The sequence below is a fragment of the Streptopelia decaocto genome (genome assembly GCF_964273445.1).
Source record: "Streptopelia decaocto genome assembly, chromosome: 6".
Lineage (NCBI taxonomy): Eukaryota > Metazoa > Chordata > Aves > Columbiformes > Columbidae > Streptopelia > Streptopelia decaocto.
In genome coordinates, this window is record NC_138660.1 from 47839665 (window position 1) to 47858819 (window position 19155).

Consider the following 19155-nt stretch of genomic DNA (forward strand, 5'->3'; position numbering starts at 1 on the left):
GCTGAATTACTTAAATTGAGAAGTGGTGAAGGGCAAGAAAGAGAGGGAGAATGGGAGATGAAAGAAGCCCCGAGATATAAATGATCAATGTGTTAATTGCCTTTGATTTCTATCATTAGAGGCACACAGAGGAGAGAATTAAAAGGCCAGACTGTGTCCTTTTTGGTGTCTTGAAACCATCAGAGGGTGCAAGAAAGTATTGATAACTACTGAAGAAATTATCAAAAACACTATACCTGCCAGGATCAAGGGAGTCAGCCAAAGTGCAGAAGGAATATTTGCAGTATGCTTAGCTGGAACTATTCGGTGTTACAGTTTGTACTTTAGTGTCATTAAGAAAATATTCCTGCCTGCAAGTGAAGAAAAATCGATGGGAGAACAAGGAAAACATTATCTGCCATGAGATAATACTTCTTTATTGCACATTTTGACTCCTTGTAAAGCATGGAGTCTGCTACTGCCTAGTTTGGGCACTGGAGAAATGAGTATATTGGACGGGGGTAATTTTCTTGTTCACAAGTCTTAAGTATAAATGTAGGAGATGATACTTACAATTGCTGCATGCAGTCTGATTTCCAGGGCAAATTCTGTCTATTTATTAGCTGATACGTATACCCAAGGAGAGAGTTAAGCCCATTGTTTGCACAAAGAGCTCTGTGCAGGTAGGCTGTGAAAAGACATCCTTCCTGGCATAATTTTTTCTCTTTCTTTTTTTGGTGTCTGTAATATTTTTGCATAAAATGGACTCAAAAGCAACTTAAAATGGGTTGGAAAGGTAACAGAAAGAAAGAAGTCATACACAGGTTTTCTCTTCCAGTCTCACTGACTTGCACAAATAGTGAGTTTCGTTGTACATCGGGACGTTGTATTCCTGCTCATTGGTACTGTGATCAAGGGACAGACTGTGCTGATGGCTCTGATGAACCTGCCTCTTGTGGTAAGTTTGCATTCAGAAGATAAAACACAATGAGTTGTTGGAAATCAGTAGTTTCGCTTGTAGGCAGCAGCTTGAGTCCCCAGACTAGGTGGAAAATATGTATCTTCTGAGTATTCACTGACTATAAGTAATCTGAGTCACTGAGTAGTTCAAGTCTTAAATACTTAAAGCTATGTATGGAATATGAAGGCTTCTAATTGCCACAATTGATTGCTTTTTATGTGATAACTCTTAATGAATAACCTCCTGTCTGTTTATAAGACTGTGATGGTGGTGAATTAAGTAACTAAAGTATTTTTATATTGTTTTGGATGGAAAAGCAGATGCAACGCTGTACAGGAAGCATGTGTGCAATAATGCATCTGGGAAGAAAAGGAATGTGGGATGCAGAGGAAGGTGAAAAGAAGTAAATTAGTCTCCAGGGGAGAAGAGGAGGGGCTAACTGAAGTCCCTGAGAACTGATATTGCAACATTGTCATTATTCTTGATGTAAAAGTGGGCATAACACAAGGCAGAACAGTCTTCTGTGATTTAAGCACGGCTGATAGCTCACTTTTCACACTTGCTGGAGTTGCATCTTTAGCTTAAGAAAATGTCTTGCAGCTTATACCTTAAGTGTCCTACCCTTAAGCTTCTCTTTTACATTTCACTATCGTAAGATTCTCCCTAAAATACCCTCCTCAGCAGATTTTCATGGCAGTGCAGGTTAGTTTATTATAACAAGCAGAGTGATTGTGTTCATTTTTAAGTGCCCCAAGTGCGAACTTGTTCAAGCGACCAGTTCAGATGTGATGATGGAAGATGTATCCCAGCAACATGGATCTGTGATGGTGATAATGACTGTGGGGATATGAGTGATGAGGATCAAAGACATAATTGTGGTAGGTGTTTAATGCAAATAGATACGGCACTTTGTTTTGCATGCATTTTTTTAGAAAAAAAACAGCCTCCAAAACCCCACTTTCTACCAATTTTTCTGTCCATAAAGGTGCACATTAATCATGAGGTATACCCTTTGTTTTCTTTATATTGAATTAAAATTGAATATTTTACTGGTAAGAAAAAAATATTGTTCAAATTTTGCAATTACTCTTCTTTGAGTTGTTGAGTTCAAATGGAGATATAATTAGCCTGGGTTGTTTGTATGATCTCGGCAGCAATAGCAGCTTCAGTGGAAAATACTCCCTGATCATCACGCATTACCTCTTATGCATATTAATAACCACGTGCTTTTGGCATAACTTCTGTAAAAATGAGTGAGCGAAGCAAGTGTGACTGTTTAGAGGGCAAACAAAGAAGAGACGGTTCACCAAGCCAGAGCTTGGAATACCTTGAAGAAAGCAGGGGACAGAGAGCTGAGGCCTAATACCTGTCCAGTTCCCAGAATATATGGCCAGGAGCATGAAAAGCTTGTACTGAGAATACAGCAAGATCCAGAGTTCTGCACATGCCAACATTGGCTAAGGAATTCTAAAGTGCTTTGGCTTGCAGTCAGCCTCCCTGAAGAGCAGTGCTCAGTGAAAATTAGTGGGAATGAGTATGAGTTTTGTACTTTGAGTGCAGTGGTTTCTGTCCCTGCATGTGCAGCAGAGCATGGCGTGTTGGGGATTAGGTGTGGGCATCCAGGCTGCGTGTGTGTGTGGAGGGAGAGGGTCTTACATGCGTGGAGGATGACGTGGGGTGTCAGTGAACTTGCTCTTCTTCCAGCAAACCACAACTGCACAGCGGCAGAGTTCACATGCGCCAACAACCGCCCCCCGCTCCGGAGGTGCATTCCTCGGGCATGGGTCTGCGATGGTGATGCTGACTGCAGTGATGCATTTGATGAACACCAGAACTGTACACGGAGATCTTGCACAGCAAATGAGTTTACTTGTAGTAATGGCTTGTGCATCCGAAACACATACAGGTTTGTAACTACCTGAGCTGCTGCAGAAATTGTCAAAATTTGCTTAAAGTGAAGAAGCTAATTCAACCTTTTTTTTACACTATGTATTTGTGTGTATTTTTTTCACAATATGTTGCTGCTAAGTAGATCTGCATATTGTAATGAAACTTTTTACCCACGCTGCATTCATGCACTAGTTTTAAGTTGAAAATGCTTTTGAATTTTCTATGCTAATATCCTTAGTGCTCACCATTAGCTTTTAATCATTTTTATTGTGCCTAATAACCTCTCTGTGAGTGATTCTGTTCAGCTTGTAATGCATACAGGGAATACAAGCGGGACTCACAGGATCAGATTCTATATAATGTGACCCTGTTTTCTGAAAGTCTTCCATTGAAGCTATTAATATCTGACCTTCTTTGTGAATCAGGAGAGTGTATCTATCCATCTTTCCTAGGGATAAAGATTGGCTTTGTTTATTTTTAAAAAGTGTTTATTCTTTTCCAGATGTGACAGGCGGAATGACTGTGGTGACAGCAGTGATGAAAGGGGATGCATCTATGAACCATGTCAACAGCACCAGTTCACTTGTCAGAATGGGCGCTGCATTTCCAAGGCCTACATCTGTGATGGGGATAATGACTGTGGTGATGAATCTGATGAGCTGGAGCATCTTTGTAGTACACCAGAAGCAACGTGCTCTCCCCATCACTTTAAATGTGACAATGGAAACTGCATTGAAATGGTCAAAGTCTGCAATCGGCTGGATGATTGCTTAGATAACAGTGATGAAAAAGGATGTGGTATGTGTAAATTTATTTGTACTGTCTCTAATTTAAAACGCTTAGGCAGCCCCAAAAAAATGAACCCTTAAGACAATTGCTTAATTATAATCGTATCTATTCCATGGTGGTCTCAGAAGCATTATAAGAAATGTATATATCTAATTTTTTAAAATTAAATCATACTTTTTATGTACTGTTTTAACAAACTGTGAAAATTATCTAAGTATATAAACTGTAAATATAGTTTATACGATATTATGTATTGTCCTTACATTTCTAAAAGACACAATTCATAAATGTATATTTTGCACTCAGTGTCTTGGTGGCAGACCTCAAAGAAGCTAGAATAATTTTACACTAGGTTAGATTATTTTCCTTGCTCCTTTATTACAGCAGCCCACATCACATTCAGCGTTTTCAGGCAGTAGCAGGGAGAGAGAGCCCAAGTACATTGGAAAGTGATGGCACTGTTTTCTCTGCTAGCTGGTTCCTTGAACAGAACTGCTTTCCTTCCCTAGGTATAAATGAATGCAGCGACCCTTCAATCAGTGGATGTGATCATGACTGCACAGACACACAGACAAGTTTCTACTGTTCTTGTCATGCTGGATACAAACTTATGTCTGATAAACGGACTTGTGATGATATTGATGAGTGCAATGAAACTCCATCAGTATGTAGCCAGATTTGTGAGAACACAGCTGGCTCCTACATCTGTAAGTGTGCCCCAGGCTATATCCGGGAGCCTGACGGAAAAAGTTGCCGGCAAAATAGTAACATCTCCCCATACCTTATTTTTAGCAACCGTTACTATCTGAGAAATCTCACAGCAGATGGCCAGTCTTACTCTCTCATTTTGCAAGGACTGAGAAATGTGGTGGCACTGGACTTTGACAGGGTGGAAAAGAGGTTGTACTGGATTGATGTGGGGAGGAAGGTCATTGAACGAATGTTCCTAAATGGAACAAATAAGGAGGCAGTGATAAGTGATGATGTGCCCAACGGGGAAGGTATCGCTGTTGACTGGGTTGGCAGGTAAGAAAATACGCTTTCTGTCTTTCTGAGCTACTAAGGAAATGGTGTGTGAGGGAGTTTAGCTTTGTTTTTTTCTCCTACTTCATATGAAATCCCCAGTGAGCATTGAGATTGTTTTGGGTTGTGGATGTAGTCTTAAACAACTGAATTGCTTATCAGCATCCAATACATTCATAACACTTTAATTGCTCTCGTATCTAGTGTACTGATGTTCTATTGGGGTTGCTCTCGTCAATAACAAGGTGTGACCCTTGTTGAAAAACTTGTTAGGAAACCATTAATGAACAGACCAGGCAAGCAAGCAGGTGGGATGCTACATGTGGCTGTGGGGTAGGGGCTCTGAACTTTGCATCTTCATTCCTTTGCTAGCAGTTGTTGGGCTTGATGCAGGCTTTGCTCTGTGCATGAACAATATATTACAACAGGTAACTAAATTCCAGTGAGGTAAATAATAATGAACATTAACGAAATTTAGCTCCTGTACCAATGTGAAGAGCACGTTTCATTGCCTCTTGAAAAATGCATCTTTAACTGACACTCAAACAATGTGATCCACATCATTTGCTGTAAGGAGAGCAGTAGAAGGGTGAAGTAATTGTGGAGCACTTTGCGTAGTCATTTTTAATTACCTACTGTGTCTCAAAAAGTAGTTTGATTTACTCCCACAGAAACTCCGTACATGAAGCCCTCTCTGACAGTCACCTTGGCTGGGTTTCATCAGGTTTTGCTTTCTGAGTGCATTACTATCAGTATGAAAAGTTTAAATATCATGGATCAGACTTTACAGAATAATGAAAGTGGTTGCAAAAGTCACTTTTGGAACTTATGTGAGAGTTTTTATATGAATATGTCAATATAATAGTTTGTATTTTTAAACCACTTTGTCTCTAAACCTAGTGATAATTAATGTTGCCAACAGTCTCAAATGCTTTATGATTCATGGAGATATGAGGAAGGAAAAGCCTAATTTTAGCTGAAGTGGTCCTACTGCTCCATTACTAATAGAGTTGCTGAATTATTTCAGCTACCATTAGTTATGTCTTGGGTCAGCTTTTGTTTAGGTGTTTCAGAAAGGCTGAAGGATGATACAGTGGTTGATGAGTTTTTTTGCTCACTTTCAGTACATGGAGAGGACTGCAGGATGCTGTGAGGTGCAGGCTGGGGAAGACTGGTGGGAATGGTGCTGCTCAGGGTGGTGCAGGCAGAGACTGCATCTGTCAGTCTGTTTCTGGAATGACCCTGTAGATGCTGGAGCCGATCAGCTGTGCGGACAGTTTCAAAGTAGCCTGATATAGTTCTAATTGTATTAAATGTTTTTGTTTGTTGCAGGCTTTTAAAAATCATTGCTTCAGCTTGCATGATTTCTTTGATTACAGCTGTCTGTTTTTCCTAGGCAAAGTAATAGAACTGTTAGAAAATTCTAGGCCAAGTTTAAATTAGGCTGTTGAACTGCTTAGGAATTTTCAAAGGAGAACCTGTAACTGTTCTGTCTGATGAAAGCAGAGGTGGCAGCATGGAATAGAAGATGACTCTCTACAATACTTTACATCCCTTGTCATGATCTATTGCACTGCATGGCTGTTTTCCTGCTCCTGTTTGCTGGCCATTGTTGGTACAAGAGGAAGGGAAGAGGAGGGAGGTTTAGGAATTTATTGGTAAATGGCATATTATTACTCAACTGGGCATCTGCAAGTTTGAATTTGGCACCAGTGACTGTGGATGCAGGAACAGAAGGAGTGACAAGGGCAGCCTGGAGCATAGCGTGGAAGGGATGTCAGTACAGCATGTGTATTCTTCCTTTATACTGGATATAGTGCTTTTAGGAGAAAAAACCTGAAATTTAAGATGCCGTGAAGCAAAATAAACAAAAAAAAAAAAAAAAACAAACCAAGAGTAAATAAATTAACTCTCAAACATTTCAGAAAATTGTACTGGGTGGATGCCTACAAAGATTGTCTCTATGTCTCTGAACTTGATGGAAGATTCCGGAAAAAGCTGGTGGATCGGTGTGTGGATGCCAACAACACTTTCTGCTTTCAGTACCCCCGAGCAATTGTTGTTCATCCAAAATATGGGTATGATATTTCAAGCATGATTTTCCTTTGTAAATAGTCTCACACTGTCTCTGAAAATATGAAATAAATTTTGGCTGCCTGCACTGAGATTTGCATGACATTAGATCTTAGTTGTAGCTTAGGAAAAACAGTAGCTTTCCTTTCATAGATTTGTATGCAGAGCTGTCAGATATCATTGGAAGTGGAATTTGGTTCCATGTGGACATGGAAGTTTTGATCGCAAGGCTGAAAAGGTTGATAGAAGTGTGTGTGGTTTGACAGACAAGCGGGGCTGTTGCTTGCATTCTTTGAAGACAATTGTGATCACACAGTTCTCTGCTGTAGCGGTTAAAGTAACAAATAGATTAACCTTTTTCTTATCTTCCTCAATCTCTGCTTCAGTTCTGTTGCACAAAATATTGTGTTTGAGTTTGGTCTTCTAATATTTACTTCAGTATATTTTTACTACAATCCTAACTCTAAGTATTTATTCGAACAGGCAGATTTACTGGACTGACTGGGCAGATCGAGCGTATATTGGACGAGCAGGCATGGATGGCAAGGAGAAGATAGTGATTATCTCTACAAAGTTAGAGTGGCCCAACGGACTCACCATAGATTACACCAATGACAAGCTCTACTGGGCAGATGCCCATCTAAATTACATTGAGTACGTACTCAGAAAAGAGTAACTGAATAACTGCTCATGTGAGATGGCAGTGGTAGCATTTTTAGATGCTGTAAGCATCTGAAGATGCTGTAAGCCCACTGACTCTGTAGGAAACCAGAGTCAAAGTCTGGAGTAGTAGGTGATATGAATCACTAGATGACACAGCAGCCCAGTTCCTATATGTGCATCTTAGGTCCACCTGAAAGTGGTCCAAAAATTATAGTGAAAAGGTTCACAATATGTACTCAAATATGCAGCATTTTTATATCTAGGTGTACGACCTGAACCGAAGCAAAACTGAGTATAAAATCACTATTTTTCCTGGTTCTCTTGTTTCTGCCTATAGATAAGAGTTGAGCTGTAACTAAGCTAGTTATGTGCTAATAAAATAGTGTACAAATCATTACAAGATCTTTGAATGGTTGTCAATAAGTATGGCATGGAATTTCCTGTTAGCATATGGGGGTTTTATGTTAATCAAGAGAAATCTATTAGTTGCTTCTCATGTTAGAAAATTTCCAGTAAAAATGGATAATTAGCATTGTTTTTGTCAAGGCATTGAAATACTTTAAGAACAGTCCTTAGTATTTATATTAGTATTCACGTTACATGTACATTTAGATATGTATTTACTTCTGTTTTTTACATTAATTCTTCTGGCAGCCTTTTCTATGCCAAAATCTTAAAATGTCTTTTAAAAAATATATCAGTTTTTCTGTCTTGCCCTTTTTCTGTCTTGTATTTCGTAATTTCCTCCTATAGCAAGGTGACAGTAAAAATATAAAATCTTATTCAAGGTATTTCATCAGAGGAGGCTCAAAATCATAAAGTCATGTAAAATTTAGGAATATAGAAGGCCTATTATTGTCTTAAGTGTTCCATTATTAGCAGTTTGAATAATCCAGGCAAGCTAGTCTCCCATGTGACAAAAATAACTTGCTGTAAGGTAGAAAATGTGCAGAATTTCATTGGACTAGCTGATACAGTTCTGTGGGAAGACTTCACATTGCAGTGGATGTTCCTCTATTCCATTTTTTTGCCTAAAATAACCTGTTTTACTTTCCTGCATATCTTAAAATGAATTCACTGAGGACAGTGCTCTATCATTAGGGACTAAAAAAACTGCCATTCCACATTGCACAGTCCTGGTCACCCATAATGAAGTCTTATACCATGAGCATACATAATAAAGATGTGAAGATGTTTTAGTCTTTTCCTGAATGCTTTGCACATTTTTTTCTTTGTGTAGGTACTCTGACCTGGATGGGCATCACCGTCACACCGTATATGATGGGACTTTACCTCATCCGTTCGCAATAACAATTTTTGAAGACACCATATATTGGACTGACTGGAACACAAGAACAGTTGAAAAGGGAAATAAATATGACGGATCAGACAGGACTGTTCTTGTGAACACCACACACAGGCCGTTTGACATCCATGTTTACCATCCATACAGACAGCCATTTGGTGAGAACACAGAATTAGATTTGCATTTAGAGGGTCAGCTGTTATCTGTAGACTAATTGTAAAGGATCCTGAATGCACTCAGCTTTTGTCTTTGTTGAGGGGAATAAAATGCACAGGGTAAATGTAGGCCTCTACATTTATAAATTGCCTTTTCTTTGAACAGCAATGACTAGAGAAATGCATAATTTTAAATTAGTTTCTAAATCGTCATGTCTTAATAGCATACATTTCCTGTAAATGAAATCATACATATTTCTCTCACTAAGTGCCTACTTATCTAGATTTTGGTTTTCAGTTTATTACGTTGAAGCTTTCAATGCAGTATTAGAGGAGTCTGCTGTAGAGTGAGAGCTTTGTGTCACGGGGTTCGCAAAGTATGATAATATTTGTTCTTCTGTTTTACCAGTTAATAATCCTTGTGGCACCAACAATGGTGGTTGTTCCCATCTTTGTCTAATAAAAGCTGGTGGTCAGGGTTATTCCTGTGAATGTCCCGATAACTTCATGATTGTACAGTTCGGCAATACAGCTCATTGCCTTCCGATGTGCTCCAGCACCCAGTTTCTCTGTGCAGACACGGAGAGGTAAGTCCACTGCTCACTGTCCTTTTTTTCAATCTCTTTTTAGGAATATATTTCACAGTTTAGTCCCTTCAAAAGGGCATGAAATTAGGGATTGCTTCTGCTCTCACTGTGAGTTTGTGGTGTGCTTGCAAAGACAAAGCCAGGGCCAGATAGGCTTCCATTTTGGAAAAATAGTTCTAGACTCATTGTTTAAATAGTACTTTTTTAACTTTCCTGTTATATGACATTGCTAATGTAGCAAAGTTTAGGTTGTCCTATACCTCTAGAAACCACTTCTGGTTGAATTCATAAACCTGGAACCTTCTCTTAGTTTTTGTACATCTTTTACAATGTATCTATTTCTGCCAAATACATGCCCTCTGCCAGTGGCCCAGGAAAGCCATTTAGCTGATGTGGGGGCACATTTCCAGCCCTTTTTCTGAGACAACAGCAGTGGAGGGAGAGGAATAGTGATACAAGAACTACTGTGCTGATATTTTATCACTCTGGAGCCTGTGAGGCAGATGTGCTTATTGGGTGGCCTTTTGAAGCAGTGTTGCAAAGGCCAAGAAGGTGGCCAAAAAGACCAACAGCATCCTGGCTTGTATCAGGAATAGTGTGGCCAGCAGGACTAGAGAAGTGATTGTGCCGCTGTACTCGGTACTGGTGAGGCCCCCACCTTGAATACTGTGTTCAGTTTTGGGCTTCTCATCATAAGAAAGACATCGAGGTGCTGGAGAGAGTGTGGAGGGAGCAACGAAGCTGGTGAGGGGCCTGGAGCACAAGTCTGATGAGGAATGGCTGAGGGAACTGGAGCTGTTTAGCCTGGAGAAAAGGAGGCTGAAGGGAGACCTTATCGCTCTCTACAACTACCTGAAAGGAGGTTGTAGCATGGAGGGGGTTGGTCTCTTCTCCCAAGTAGCAAGTGACAGGACAAGGGGAAATGGCCTCAAGTTGTGCCAGGGGAGGTTTAGATTGGAAATTAGGAAAAAATTCATCATGGAAAGGGTTGTCAGGCATTGGAACAACCTGCCCAGGGAAGTGCTGGAGTCACCATGCCTGCAGGTGTTTAAAAGGCGTTTAGACGAGGTTCTCAGGGACATGGTTTAGTGCTAGAGTTAGGTTATGGTTGGACTCAATGATCCTGAGGGTCTTTTCCAACTGAAATGATTCTATGATTCTATGATTATCTCTACTGAAATTCTTGTGCTGAAGTTCAGGTAAATTATTAGAAAGTGATCTTATTAAAAAGCCAGTTGAAGAATGATTTGAAAAAGCATAAGAGATGGTTACCACAAATATACATAAAAATTAAATCCTTATTACTTTGTTATGAACTTCCTTCTAGAGGCCCACCAATATAATCTTTGCCTGGTGACAGTATTCTAACATATTTTGTTAGCATTTGACCTATGAAACAAAAGACATGAAATTCAAGATGTCTTAGAAGTTTCAAGAAATAACACTAAGACTGTCTTTGGTACTCTAGAAGGATGGTTGTATATCTGAAGAGACATATTCTCAACAAACAAAACACCCTTTTCTCTTTGTAGGTGTATTCCTATCTGGTGGAAATGTGATGGGCAGAGGGACTGTCGAGATGGCTCTGATGAGCCCCCTACCTGTCCACACCGATACTGTCCTGTTGGGCAGTTCCAGTGTAATGATGGCAACTGCACAAGTCCACATTTCCTGTGCAATAGCCAGCCAGATTGCCATGACAGATCAGATGAAGATCCTGTACTTTGCGGTATGTTACAACTAACAAATTTAAGTGTTTTGCGAGTACAAGACATGTAAACTATACATAAATTTCAGAGTAATTACCCCTTTTTTACAGATAAAATAGTGTTGTAGACAAATGCAGTCTTTTTAGTCTTGCATCTGTTAGAGCAATTCACCTCAGTGCAAAAGCAGGCTAAAGGAGAGCAAAAAAGTACCATATCAAAACAGAAACATTTTCTGTACCTTTGAGACAGATTTGCACTGATGTAAATTACACTCTGAGATATAAAATACTAGAAGCAGGACACATTTTTTTTTTGTGTGAGTAAAGCTATGGTGGGTATGAAGAATTTAAGTCTTCTTAATGCCCAGGTCAGTCTACCAGCTATGCTCATTTACCCTGTATTCCAGAGATTTGTATTAGGGGACAAAATTGTTTCACCCTTTGCATTGCACAAAATCCAGTGCATGTGAGAAGCTTTGGAGAGCTGTTTGCGATGGCAGTATTTTAGAAATGTAGCCTAATTGTGCTTGTGGAATAATGTTACTTTTTAAAAAAACTGTCATATTTCACACACTTATGTCTAATTAAAAACCACACATCCTTAGTTCCCTTTTTAAAAATAATGTAGTTCTGGCAGTTGCAAGCTGAAGGGGAGGTGGGGGTGGCAGCGGGAAAGCGATGTGCTGGTATGATTGATAGTTTCATTACCTTCCATTAGCAAAGTATTTCTAACAATGACAGAATTAAATGAAACCTCAGTTTTACCTGTGTTTCAAATAGCTGGGCTCTTAAGTGTGGTACAGGGGAATATTAAATCAGTAGAAATGTGGCAGCTGCATAATCTGTCACTAGTTTTAACATTCCAGGAGTAATAGAAGTCAGTTTAGGTCTACGTAATTCCTTCTGCTCATCATCTTCTGCATGAGAATAGAATCCTTTAGTCTGGAAAATATATGGAAATTATAATATACTATTTCCTCTTCAACAGTTCGGCAACATATGTAAAAAAGTAGTAGAGCAGTGTCCAGTGAGACGTATAAAGTCCGGAAGCAGAGATCAGTCGAGACTCCTATTTTCATAGACTTTCAGGTCTTCCCAGTTTAGCAGCATGGCTTACATCAGTTTCCAGTGTTTTGTTCTTTGGGAACAGAGGCTGTGCATGTACAGGTTGTGGAGCTGACATTTGCAGGGTCTTCTGCTAAGTTTTCTGACGCGTTCCTTTATAGAGGAACAGGCTCACCAGGCAGTGTCCATCTAAGTCGGTAGCATGGCCAGAGCCACAATGTCACTTAGCTCCTCTGCGAAATGACTGGGAGTCCCTGCCTCAGTCATGTTTGGATGCTGACTTATTCCCCTCTGCTTTAGGACAAGGTAGTATCTGTGTGACTCCTAGAAAAATGTAAAGCCCTAGTGAGCTTGTTGAAGATGCCTGTGGGAAATATGCCATGTAAGGTCAGAAATCTGTACCTTAACTGGGCAAGTAAGTATAATGTTTTAAATTTTTACTGGCTTTATTTTTACCTTTTGGTGTAGACATGGTAACAGCTCGATTGACATAGCAGCAGCAGACTATTCCTGTATGTTTCAGTGTCCTAACAGCCAATTTGTATTCTTTCAGCTAATCACCAGTGTGAAACTCATCAGTGGCAGTGTGCCAATAAACGATGTATCCCAGAAGCCTGGCAGTGTGATAGAGAGGATGACTGTGGTGACAACTCAGATGAAGATAGTACTCACTGTGCCAGCAGAACCTGTCCCCCAGGCCAATTTAAATGTGACAACGGCCGCTGCATCCCACAGTACTGGAAGTGTGATGTGGATGATGATTGTGGGGATAACTCTGATGAGCCACTCCACGAATGCAGTAAGCACACAGCTGTAGTAAGCCTGCCTACATTATAGTGCACCAAAAGCAAAGCAAACTGCATTATTTAATTTTCCCAAAGTTGAAAATTTATTGGAAAGGAGTATTTTCTGCAAGCTAGTTGCAATCATGTAGTAAAGGGTGTTAGAAAACATAGAGGCTATGTGATGATTTTTTACTTAGTTATTCTTGAATGGGAGAAAGCTTATTTTTGCTTGCCAGTTTATCAAGAACTGGCAGCATCTCACTCTGCTTTGCTTGATGCTAGTAGTATCCTTTGCTTGGCCCCTAGCAACACTTCGTGAAAAGGATAGATGCTGAACTATTGCCTATGTGGAAGCAGTGAATGCCAGTTCACCAATTTTTACCTTGTTCCACTTTGCAGTATGACATGTGTCATATTTTTTAGAAAAAACAAGTCAAATTTCATTTCTTAAAGTTTCTCATGATGATAGGCACGTGATTTGGAAACAAATGCTTACAAGGAGAGTAAGTGCAGAGCACTTGTTTACCAGCAGGATTTTCCTATGTGCTCTGGTATGTCTCTTTGAGTCACCTGGCCATTTGGAAGAACTTGTGACTAAATGTTGCTGTCTGAGGACAAGCTGCCTCCTCTGGCTTCCATGTTTGGGACTTCTATTCCCACTGATACCAGCTCTAAATACTTCAGAGAAAAACACACTGAATGTTGTTTGAACCTGTCATGGGTTTGTAGCATATGCAGAACACAAGCAGCATAGATTGGAAAAGATAGTAAAATCAGATACATTTAACACTTTCTCTTTTACAACACTGAAGTTAGCAGATAGCTATTTTTAGTAGAAATAATTGACAATAAAGAAGGCAGAGTTGTAAGAACAGTTTAATGGCTAAATAACACAGCTAACTTTGACAACTGCCTTTTTCAGTGGGCCCTGCCTATCGGTGTGACAATCACACAGAATTCAGCTGTAGAACCAACTACCGTTGCATACCGTCGTGGGCAGTGTGCAATGGGAATGACGACTGCAGAGACAACAGTGATGAACAAGGCTGTGGTATGTTTGGAGAAAAGGTCATTTCAACATAACTTTGTACCTAAAATATTTCTCAATTTGCAAACACCTTCATTTTCTGAAAGTCTTCAGTAATGACGTACCTGGGCATATTTTGTTTAATATCAATTAATTACCATGATAGTAATTTGTCCTCAGGAAAAACTCTATGTGCAGCTCACATGTTTATGAGCTCTGAAGATCAGGATTTTATTACTTTGCATGATATGTCATAAAAGGAAACAGGAAATACTTTTACTTAAGCTGAAATATTTTAGACAACTAAAGCTATCAAAGTTTTCTAAACTTAACTTACCTCCTGTGCTGGTGAAACCATCAGTATGTGAAGTATGATGATGCTTTTCTAGACCTTTCCTAGACCCTCGCATTTGTGTTGAAGCATCTCATATGCTCGTACACAAAGCTTAGACAACATGAGAGCGCTACATCAGAACCAGAAAAGACTCGAAAGTGTAACACACCATAAGGTCAAGATGCCCTCCTTTGACAGTCCTAAGTTTATCTCTTTGTGTTTCCATCTCAGCTTTATATAGTTATGGGTATTTCAGCTGTTTCTTATGCAGTTCTCTATTACTTGGCCCAGTTTTTGGCACAAACATCTCAATCTACTTCCATTACGTTCTGTGCATTCCATGTTATCCAAAGAGTATGCTAATGTGTGCTGTGTCATTGGCAAACTCTCTACACTGCAGAGGAGATGACTTGCAGTCCTTATGGAGATTTCCGTTGTGACAATCATCGATGCATCCCGCTGCGCTGGAAATGTGATGGAGATAATGACTGCGGAGATAACTCTGATGAGCACAACTGCAGTGAGTTCTTTTTTGGCTTTCATTATGTAGTCCAGCTTTTGACTTAACTGTCTCTCTGTTTCTTATGAGAACGGGGCAGACAGCTCTCAACTGCAACCATTTTGTTGTTTTACTCTGCAGCCTATCTTTTCTTTGCTGGAATACCACAGTGGTTATCACAAGGAAGCATTTTGGATACATAAAACCACTGATAAATCCAGTCATCACAATAACACAAGTTCCCGTTTTCCACTAAGAAGTAACATTTGAATTCTGCACTGTGTGTAAATATAGTATTATATAGTTTTTTAAACAATGAGAGTGGATTTTTTTTTTCTGATTTGGAAAAAAATGCCTGCATCGTTAGGCGGTGAAACAAAGTCCACAATGAATTTTCTTTTTTCTATGTCAAGAGGGACATAGAATGTTTAACATAGTTAAAGAGTGTTAGGGGGAATGCTGTTTTAAAATCATTTAGTTTTAAGGGTTATACCACATTATCTGCCTATATTACTTTTGTCTGGTTTAATGAGACAGGTGTGGATGTTTAACTGTACATCTGGGGAACTTTTCATATTTGTGCATTCATTTTAAATGAAGGTCCTCGTGAATGCACAGAAAGTGAGTACCGTTGTGACAATTTGCGCTGCATTCCTTCCCGGTGGATCTGTGATCATGATGATGACTGTGAAGACAATTCAGATGAACGTGACTGTGGTGCGTATTGTCTGGGTGCTACCTCTTAAATGTCCTCACTTTTGATTTTAAAGTGATATTCTGCAAAATGGTCTTTTATGGAAAGCATCTTTAGTGCAGTAATGTTGACCAGATCATTTTAGTTATTCCACCAAAAGTAGAGGATACCACAGTTTTAATGGTCTGGGATTTTGCAGTCTTTTTTACGATGTTGTTCTTAAGAAGTGAACGCTTTATCTGAATTTGAACAAGGAGACATTTCAACACTTACTTCTGAATCTTTTTTCAGAGCTGAGGACCTGCCATCCAGGTTATTTCCAGTGCGACAGTGGCCACTGTGTTGCAGAGCGCTTCAGATGTGATGGAAATGCAGACTGCCTGGATTTCTCTGATGAAACAACTTGTCGTGAGTTTCAAGCTTTGCAATTGTTGCTCGTTGAGCTCAGTTCCAGAAAGATTTGCACTTTTCTCTCTGAGTGCGAGGACTCCTTAAAGGTGCAGAATTCTGCAACACTTAGTGATGTCAGTAAAAATTCAGGATAAGTATAACATTTTGAATCAACTTTTTAATATAATAATGGCTTTCCTATTTTTGTTTTTTCTTTGCTTTAGATTTTGGGTTTTGTTTTGTTCGGGGGTTTCTTGTTTTTTTGTTTGGTTGGGGTTTTTTGTTTTGTTTTGTTTTTTTGTGAGGTTCGTTGGTTGGTTGGTTTTGGTTTTTTGTTTGTTAGGGTTTGTTGGTTGTTTGTTTGGTTGTGTTTTTTACAGCTTTTACAGAATGTGAGTATTTTTTTGCTGTACCGACATGAGTTTTGGAATTAGATATATTAGGTACTTCTTCAGTCATTCACATCTGGTGCCAGTGAGATTACTTACCTTTTTTATTGAGGTAGATTTGTCAGTAACAAATTCTGGTAGCATTTGTTACATTCATGACAGTTCATTTTCAAAAGTTTCTGGGAGTGACTTATGTTGTTTCACTATTCATTCAAACCTGAATTAATTAGATTATAGCTACCAATAAGTCCTCAGTCGTTGCAGTCTGTTGTTACTACAGATCTTTGCAGTGCCTCACACTGTATCCCTTAGTATGGAGAGAAGTGTATTGAAAAAATAATATAAGGTGGGGCTGAATATTCATCAAAAAAATCTAAAATTTTCATTGTAAATGAAAATGTCACAATAATTTTCTTTTCTTCAGCAACACGGTATCCTAATGGTACATATTGTCCACCTATGCTTTTTGAATGTAAAAACCATGTCTGTATCCAGCCATACTGGAAATGTGATGGTGATAATGACTGTGGAGACGGCTCTGATGAAGAACTTCACCTTTGCTGTAAGAGAGAAAAATTATATTATAATGAACAATATGCATAACAAAATCTGTAATTACAATAGAGAGAACAATTAGAAAATAAATTGTAAATATTTTCTTTTCACTGGAGATTCTCACAGACTTATTTCAGGATGAGTGCTGAGAATTCTGCAATTTCATATGCAAGTTCACATTGTCTGCCTCTAGTATGTTTCTCACACCTTTGCAGAAATTTGTATATTTAATTCTAAAAGTAGGAAGAAACATAGCAGAGAAATAAGGACACTTCCAGGTTGTTTATCTAGATTAAGACCATCAGTTTGCAACTAAAGATTAATTCAGATAATGTATATTCTCGAAGGTGCTGAGCTTTTAAAGCTGTCAGTGTAGTTGGGACGTCTTTGTAAATACAGTGGAAGAGTCCTGACTTTAGCTCTAAAAATGAGGTGTTGGAGGTACTACTTAAACAATTCTTGTCAGTTATGCAATATATACCCACTTAAATAGCATGTTGGTTTTTCAATCAGTTTTCTTCATAAACGAATATAGAAAACTTTTCACCAAAGATGATGTACTGTCTTCTGACAAAAAATGTTTAGTGGCCTAACATACAATCACCAATACGTGGAGAAAATATTCTTTTGGCTCTGAATGCCTTCATACCTTTTAAAATATAGAAAACATATAAATGTTACCAGATGAAAGTGATTGAGATAACTTATGACCGAATGGCATGTAGTATCTGAATGTGACTGACTTGCTTTCTGTGGTTTCAGTGGATATTACTTGTGAATCTCCATTCCGTTTCCGATGTGAAAACAATCGCTGTATATATAGTCATGAGCTGTGCAACCAGGAGGATGACTGTGGAGATGGAAGTGATGAGAAAGAGGAACACTGTATGTTTACCAAAAAAATGAGCAGCAAATGCACTACTTGTGATGTGCTTAATGTTTAATAATACCAAAGGACTATGGAAATGTCAAAATTAAACATAAATTATGAAAACTACAGCTCAGTATGAAATAATTTGTACTGTGATTATAGGTACTATGTATCCCCATCTCTCCGTACAAGTAGCAAAAACGAGCAAACGTTTATCTGAAAAGAACAGAATATGGTTTTCAAAATCATATTTTATTTCATTATGAGCAGCAGCTAAATTGTGTCAGCTAATTAAGAACTCCACTTAAGAAAGAAAAAGTTCGCTATATTGTAAAATAAGGATGGGATGTATAGCTGGGACTTTTAAAATAGAGAAATGGATACTTCTGAATTTGTGGCACTGTTATGCACATAGTAAGACTGTTGATATTTAGGCCCAAATCCTGCAGAAACTCTGTTAATATTTAATAGGTTTTTGCCCCAGATATCTTATGTAGTTCTCATTGACTATGTTGATTTTTGTATTATCAAGTTCAATCATATTTTTAGTTGCTTAATGATATTATTTGCTGGTTTTATTGTATAATATTCTTAAATATTGTACTATATTGTAACTACTAATAGTTTACTAGTATCTCAATCTCTTGAATTCTGCAGTAGATATATGAAGTATATCATTAAAGGATATTAACATATTTGTGTTATTAAAAAGAAAGTTCAATCAACTGTTAACAAGAAGAATTTGCCTTCAGTCTTTCTCAAATGGAGGGGCTTTCCTACAGATTTCCAAAGTCACTCTAGTCGTTATTTTGCTGATTGCATCAGTGTGGAATAGTGCTGTCTGTTGGGATTGTGTAGTTGAAACTGTGACAGAGGAGTGTTTGTCTTCTTGACTGTAGGTAGAGAACCAACTCCAAGACCTTGTACAACTGAAGAATTCAAGTGCAGTAATGGAAATTGCATTCCTCTCCATTATGTCTGTGACAATTATGATGACTGCGGAGACCATTTTGATGAAATTGGTTGCAGTAAGTAGTAATATCAATAGAATAAAAGATTACGATGCTCTTGAAATAAAAATTTCTGAACATGATAACAGTATGTGTTTCTTTTTGAATAGCATACTAAGAAGTATTGATTTTTAATTAGCCTGTGCTAGGATTATCCAATTAGCCATGAGAATATCTCCTGTTTTCTCTCTTTTGGGGAAACCCCTATGAAATTAAGTGCTCTGAACAGTCCTTTTTAGGCTTAGAGTATTTATGCGTCACCAAAAAGGGTCTGATCCTGTTTTGAAATGGGTCACATTATCGAGGCAAAAACATCCAGATATTTCAATCATAGTTGCAATAGGCCCATCTACGGAATTATTCATGGTCAGACTGTGAACTGATGTAGGTTGCTCTAGCATT

At 38.6% G+C, this 19155-nt stretch overlaps 1 protein-coding gene across 2 annotated transcripts in view; it reads left to right on the forward strand.

Moving 5' to 3' along the window:
* Positions 1-19155, forward strand: part of LRP2 (LDL receptor related protein 2) — a gene marked incomplete at both ends in the record, with an annotated part of 118198 nt that overhangs the window by 79334 nt on the left and 19709 nt on the right. For both annotated transcript variants that reach the window (XM_082056654.1, XM_082056655.1), the window contains 18 exons: positions 818-937; positions 1687-1818; positions 2645-2846; positions 3333-3628; positions 4129-4645; positions 6568-6720; positions 7199-7369; positions 8619-8842; positions 9249-9426; positions 10959-11155; positions 12753-12998; positions 13907-14035; positions 14746-14865; positions 15445-15561; positions 15830-15946; positions 16742-16879; positions 17635-17757; positions 18643-18771. In XM_082056654.1, coding sequence (XP_081912780.1) covers positions 818-937; positions 1687-1818; positions 2645-2846; positions 3333-3628; positions 4129-4645; positions 6568-6720; positions 7199-7369; positions 8619-8842; positions 9249-9426; positions 10959-11155; positions 12753-12998; positions 13907-14035; positions 14746-14865; positions 15445-15561; positions 15830-15946; positions 16742-16879; positions 17635-17757; positions 18643-18771 — 3309 coding nt within the window. The remainder of the gene's footprint in view (positions 1-817; positions 938-1686; positions 1819-2644; positions 2847-3332; positions 3629-4128; positions 4646-6567; positions 6721-7198; positions 7370-8618; positions 8843-9248; positions 9427-10958; positions 11156-12752; positions 12999-13906; positions 14036-14745; positions 14866-15444; positions 15562-15829; positions 15947-16741; positions 16880-17634; positions 17758-18642; positions 18772-19155) is intronic.